The sequence below is a fragment of the Herpailurus yagouaroundi genome, unplaced genomic scaffold (assembly GCF_014898765.1).
Source record: "Herpailurus yagouaroundi ecotype Mexico unplaced genomic scaffold, PumYag 140, whole genome shotgun sequence".
NCBI lineage: Eukaryota > Metazoa > Chordata > Mammalia > Carnivora > Felidae > Herpailurus > Herpailurus yagouaroundi.
Window position 1 is genome coordinate 12330005 of NW_024412395.1, and position 6824 is coordinate 12336828.

The 6824-nt window shown below is 51.4% G+C and overlaps 1 protein-coding gene across 1 annotated transcript in view; it reads right to left on the minus strand.

Annotated features, from left to right (window-relative positions):
* Nucleotides 1-341: 341 nt before the first annotated feature.
* Nucleotides 342-6824, minus strand: part of LOC121030451 (5-hydroxytryptamine receptor 5B) — a 14703-nt gene continuing 8220 nt past the window's right edge. Inside the window, exon 2 of the mRNA XM_040474881.1 lies at nt 342-1639. Coding sequence (XP_040330815.1) covers nt 1307-1639 — 333 coding nt within the window. The 3' untranslated portion in view covers nt 342-1306. The remainder of the gene's footprint in view (nt 1640-6824) is intronic.

Genomic DNA, 6824 nt, shown 5'->3' on the forward strand with positions numbered 1-6824 from the left:
AGAATATCTACATACCTCAGACATCCAGTGAGCCAATGGCGGAGGGGTCTGTTTTGTGTATATTGAAAAGCATAATCGGCAGGCAGCCAGCACTTCTCCAAAATCAGACGGACTATGGCCAGCATGACTTGGTCCAGGAATCCCCCTCATCCAGGCCCTCGGACCCCTCCATTCCTGGGCCGCATTTGGTATTTTCAGGAAGGCCAAGATCCACTATGGAAGTTGAGGGGCTGTTGTATCTTAGTTCTACAGTAGGTGTCCCTCTTTCAAAGGCATGTGTGAGTGTGTGTGTGTGTGTGTGTATGATCAATCATACATACGAATGATTCTGAGCCTAGAAATAAATGCTTCAAAAGTATTTTTATTACACATACAAATCCATATGCTGAAGAAGGTGGGAACATTTGTCACAGCTGCTCTCCCTCGTACAGAAGCAGAGAAAGGGCCCCACCGGGGTCCTCAACACTGGTGACACGGTGAGATCACTTGGGGAGATTTAAAAAGCACTCGTGCCTGCAATTCACCATGCTCCCCCCCACCCCTGAAATGCCTGTTTAATTGGTCCAAAGAACAATCTAAGCACCTCACTGCTTAGGGACACTAAGCAGTGTCCCTCACTGATGAAAAAGAAAATCATCTGGAGAAGTCAATAACATAAATTGCCAGCCCTCTTCTCTGAAAGTCTCCTTCAGTGGATATGGCTGCATGGGACACTTCTTTTAAAAAAACCAAAGTTCAGATGATTCCTGTCTCCCAGACTGGGATACACCACCTTGGAGGGTGGGGAAGAGAAGTTGAATCGGGTGGATAGAGGGTGGGAGAAGGGCTGTTTCACAAATGAGACAGTCTCCTGAGTGGACCCCCAAACAGGCCCCTGGGCTCCGTGCAGCGGGGCCCCCCCCCCCCCCCCGTCACCGGCCCTGCCGGAGAAATAGGGTTTTATGCGAAGGAAAGGCAAGCCGGCTTGGACTCCCCTGTCAGTTTCACCGGTCAGCAGTCACTGCCAGGAGCGCTGTCTGAAAAGGATCCCGGGGCAGAGGTCCGCTCAGTGGACAGACTGCCGCGGTCGATTGGCAGTGTCTGTCACATATCCGGAAAGGGCACACCACAGGCTTGCCAGACGCTTTCTGCAGAGCCCTTGGCGTTGCTGCTCCTCCGGTCCAGGCCCAGCGGTGCGGCTCTCACACGTCAACACCCCGCCTGGGGGGAGAGGCTTCCAGATGACGGGGGTGGTGGGGGGGGGGAGGCGGGGGCCCTGCCACCTGCCCACAGCCCCCCCACCTGCACGTCTCTCCAGGCCCCGCGTTCATCTCTGCCTGCTGAAGAGACTCTTGAAGGCGTTGTTGTAGTTCTTGTTAAATGCCGTGTAGATCAGGGGGTTGAAGAAGGAATTGGAGTAGCCGAGCCACAAGAATATGCTTTTCCAGATGGGGGGCAGGCTGCAGGCACAGAGGGGGCTGATGAGCTCCGCCAGGAAGAAGGGGATCCAGCACAGCACAAATACGCCAATGAGAATGCCCACCATCACGGCCGCCCGCTTCTCCTTCTGCTCCCGCCACGAGTCCCCGCTCATCTGAAAGGCCACCACCGGGCGACGCGCCGTGAACACCATCTCAGCCTCGTGAGGGGCCTCCTTCACCTTGGGACAAAGGAAATGTGCCGTGAACACCGAAAACCCAACACTGGACGCTAAAGCAACGTGGGGTGGCTCCCGTGCGGCCAACACCTCCCCCGCAGCCTCATTCAAGACCCATTTATCCATAATCCGTCACAAACGTTCTGTGAAAAGGTTCCTGAGACTGTAGGTTAAACTAAGCCCCGAAAGTTCTTCCGGGAGTGAGAGTGGCGGTCCCCACAATGTCAATATGATATAAAAAGAGAGGGAGGCAGTTAAGAGCGGGAGCCTCGTGTCAGACTCTGGCTGGAGTCCCAGCCCCACGGGCCATGTGTGAAGCTGGGTGACGAAAGTCCTCTCCCCGGTAAGGACACCATGGAGGTGAACTGGGAATGTGCTGGGTGTGCCATTCAATGCTCATGGAATGGGCTGGGTCGGGGACTAGGGCCCCAAATAGAACAGCCCTGACCCAGGCCAGGCACGAAGTTCGCAGCTGGAGAGGCAGCCTATAAACCTCAACATCGCAAGAAATTGTACAACTATGTGCTAAATGGATTCAATTCGGATTTGGGGGTACTTCTGTACTGCCTAGCTTTGGGGGCACCTGGGTGGCTCAGTCGGGTGAGCGTCCGACTCTTGGTTTCGGCTCAGGTCATGATCTCACAGTTCGTGGGTTCCAGCCCCGCATCAGGCTCTGCACTGACAGCAAGGCTCCTGCTTGGGATTTTTCTCTCCCTCTCTCTCTGCCCCTCCCCAGCTTGGTGTCTCTCTCTCTCTCTCTCTCTCTGTCTCTCTCTGTCCCTCTCAAAAAATAAATAAATAAGCATAAAAAGGTTTTAATTAAAAAAAAAGACAGGGGTGCCTGGGTGGCTCAGTCGGTTGAGCGTCCAACTTCGGCTTAGGTCATGATCTCACAGTTCGTGGGTTCGAGCCCCGCATCAGGCTGTGTGCTGACCGCTTGCTCAGAGCCTGGAGCCTGCTTCGGATTCTGTGTCTCCTTCTCTCTCTGCCCCTCCCCCGCTCACGCTTTGTCTCTGTTTCTCAAAAATAAATAAATGTAAAAAAAAATTAAAAAAAAAAAAGACAGCTGTAAATGCCTTTGTGGTAATAATTCACTACTCTTTAAGGAGTCCCCAGCACAATGTCCACCCTGTCACCCCCATCCTTTGGCTAACTCCTATTTACTTCTTGGGTCTCAGCTTAGAGGCCACCAACCCTCTCAGAGTGGCCTTTGTGACCCTCTAAACTCAATCACATTGTCCTCTTCCGTAGCAATTTGTGTGACTGTGGCTATTGCATCTGCCCCGCCCCCGCCCCAGTCCAAGCTGAACAAGGGCGGGGACTGTGTCTTCTAGGACTGTGTGCCACCTGCCTGGCAGTAGCCGCCGTGCCTGGCAGGTGCTCCGGGAAACAGCTGCTGCATTAACGAGTGACCATGACAACAGGAGGGTCCGCATCTGCATTTCCCTTCCTGCCCGGATGCTGCCAGCCATGGCCCACCGACACTGGGGGCACCCAGGGGCGGGAGGCTTGGGAGCAAGGGTTGCATCTAGCTTGGACACCGCTGGAAGCAGCTGTGGGGACAGCATCACGGCCATGGAGCACAATACAGGGCCCACAGCCCATTCGCCGTCTGCTCTCACTGGGTTAGGATGGCCAAAGCCAAGTGCTGCAGGACCCCCCGGGGGCCTGACCCATGCAAACCTGGGACTCCACCCTGGGAACCACCTTCGAATTCAGTGTCTTCTGCTACTTCCCCCACCACCCCCAGCATCTTTCGTGGGAAAATCACTACACCGGCCTGGAAAGAGATCACGAAGACGTGGACAAAGAGTCCTTGCCTTTGCCAGCGCCCACCTGGCTTCCTGTCCGCTGCCTGGAGAGAGACAATGACAAGGAAAGTGATGGCAGCATGGGAACAAACAGCATTTCCCCCTCCCCCCCTTGCGCCCCCAGAGCGGCCAGCCAGAACCCCTCTAATGAGCCTTTCCAAGGTTTGCCAGCCCCCCATGGGCAGGTATGAGCCCCATGTCCCCACTCCTCTTCAGAAGAGGTGGTACTGATCGGCTGATTGCCTCTTGATGGACCATCAAGTCACCAGACAAGTCTGAGCCACAAAACGTGCCTTTCTGAAACCACCTCATGAATATTTAACAGTCTACTAGGGAGGGGATCATGTTATCAGAGCAGGATCGGAAGTGGGAGGTGATGCGTTTGTTTCTTTCTCTCCCACGGGGCTCCCACTCCATCCATAATGGGCACTTTTCCAGCCACTTCTCTGCTGACCTACGCGGCCTCCCAGGCACTGGAGTCCCTCCTCTGGGTAAGGCAAGTTCTAAGTCCTTGTTATGCTGTTGAGGGAATGAAATGGGGTGAATTCAGTTCAAAGGGCTCCTGGGGGAAGAGAAACAGAAAAGGCAAATTCACTGACCAAGGAGGTTTAAAATACCAGGCCTCCAGCACCGCGGCACGACGTGGCAGAACCCGAGTCTGTCCCGCCTCAGCATCTGTTCGCTAGAAGTAAGCTCACAGCTTTCCACCTGAGCCTGCTGCACTCTGTGCAGAGACAGACAGAGAGAGAGGCTGGGAGACCCTGGAATCTTTCCAGAAACAGCTTCAAAGAAACTGAGTCAACCTGGGATGATCCTGGTTGGCGAGGGGACTGGGTAGCTTGGCTCTTCTTGTTTGAAATGAGATATCCAAAAGGGGCTAAGGGCAACTCTAGAGAAGTTACTCTAAGACAGACGCGATGCTAAACACTTGTGACGGATAACTTTAATTCATTCTCACATCAGACTTTCGAGGTATTCATTACTATTATTATCTCCATTTTGGAGTTGAGAAAACACTCTGAGAAGTTACATGCCTTGTCCAAGGTCACCCAGTTGCTTCTTACAAGAGCTGGAAGTCAGACTTGAATATCTGGACCCAGAGACCACACTCTTAATCCCTATATGTTGTTCCTCGCGTTTAGTAAACGTGATTGCTCTGAATAGGTTCCGACAGAACCTATCTTAAGGATATTTATGCCTGGAAATGTTTTCAGAACGGACATGAAGGGCTTCCTGGTGATTTCTCTGGCCACCAGCTCTGGGGCCACCCCTGAGCTTCTCCATCCTCCTCTTTGGTCTTCTCTCTCCTCAACCTCCTCACCCCAACTTCCCTCTACACCGCTGTCTGAAAACTGACCATCTGGGCTTTAGAGGCCTCTGACCTCTGGTTAGAAATCCGCTCATGTGCAGACAAGAATACGGGCTGGTGAAAGCATACAGTCAGTGGGTCCTGCTGAAAAAGGAAAGGTGCTCTCAATACACAGAAGTTTGGGCACGTCAAATGCCATGGCCAAGGCCACGCAAGCAGGGCAAAATGCCAGACCTTCCCGGCTCTTGACGGTTGTCTGGTACGTGGCTAGGCGGTTCCACACACTGTCTTATTCAGTAATGACAGCGACCAGTAAGGAGGGGATGAGGAAACCGAGGCTCAGAGCAAGTTAGTGATTAGACAGGATTACCATCCGAGCCCCCACTTCTACATCTGTAACCGTGAAGAATCTTGTCTGTACTGTAGGCCTAGTGTGAGGATCACAATGAGGCACGGTGCATAGTAGGACCTCATAAATGTCAGCCTCCTGTCCCCTTGTTCCTTCCTTCTCCTCTAATAAAAAGAAAAAAAAATTCTAGTGGGGCTCCTGGGTGGCTCAGTAGGTTAAGTGACTGACCAGCTCAGGGCATGATCTCACGGTTCATGGGATTGAGCCCCGAGTCGGGCTTTGTGCTGACAGCTCTGAGCCTGCTTCCAATTCTCTGTCCCCCCTCTCTCTTCCCATCCCCCACTCACATCCTGAGACTTCGGCTCAGGTCGTGATCTCATGGTCCATGGGTTCGAGCCCCGCGTTGGGCTCAGTGCTGACAGCTCAGAGCCTGGAGCCTACTTTGGATTCTGTGTCTCCCTCTCTCTCTGTCCCTCCTCTCTCTCAAAAATAAATTTTAAAAAATTTTTAAAAATTCCAGCTGCTGGGGCTCCTGGGTGGCTCAGTCGGTTAAGCATCCGACTCTGGCTCAGGTCATGATCTCACAATCCATGGGTTCGAGCCCTGCATCAGGCTCAGTGCTGACAGCTCAGAGCCTGGAGTCTGCTTTGGATTCTGTCTCTCTCTCTCTCTCTCTGCCCCTCCCCTGCTCATGCTCTGTGTCTCTCTGTCTCTCAAAAACAAATTTTAAAATTTTTTAAAAATATTCCAGCTGCCACAGAAAGAATGCACAAACATTTTTCATCCTCTAATGTTGTTAACTCAACATCCTAACAAGGAACAGGAGAGGAAAGCAGAAAGAAGCATTGTCCCAATCACTTGTGGAACAAACACCAGTTGGTGCTGTGACCCCACGGGTTAGACAAGAGTCTCCATGAGGCAGGTGTCGGGGCGGCCACGCTAATCCCAGTGATGAATCAAGACCTACAGCCTCTGAGCGAGGAGAGAGGGCATAGAGAGTCTCCTGGTTTGGGCTGAAGGCACCCCAGATCGTAAGTGGAACCCCCTGTTTCTAACCAGAGCTCGGCAGGTCAGGACCGAGAATGCCTGGGGCTCCAGTCTCTCTGCCCCAGGGTCCATGGGGCGCACCAAGCTCCCCACCACATTTCCCAAAGGTACGCCAAGGACATGACTAGCCAAAATAGCCCCTCAACGTGAACAGAAACTGTCTAGCTTGTCTGACAACATAGAGCAGCAAATGTTCTCAGCTGCTTCTCTGGTGGAAAAAAAAAAAAGAAGAAAGAAAGAAAAAGAAGAAAAGAAAGAAAGAAAGAAAGAAAGAAAGAAAGAAAGAAAGAAAGGAGGAAGGAAGGAAGGAAGGAAGGAAGGAAGGAAGGAAGGAAGGAAGAAAGAAAGAAAAAAGAAGGAAGGAAGAAAGAAAGAAAAGAAAGAAAGAAAAGAAAAGAAGGAAGGAAGAAAGAAAGAAAAGAAAGAAAGAAAGAAAGAAAGAAAGAAAGAAAGAAAAGAAGGAAGGAAGGAAAGAAAGAAAGAAAAAGAAAGAAAGAGGAAAGAAAGAAAGGAGGAAGGAAGGAAGGAAAGAGAGAGAAAAAGAAAGAAAGAAAAAAGAAAGAAAAGAAGGAAGAAAGAAAGAAAGAAAGAAAGAGAAAGAAAAAGAAAGAAATAAAGAAAGAAAGAAAAAGAAAAGAAAGAAAGAAAAGAGGGAAGGAAGGAAGAAAGAAA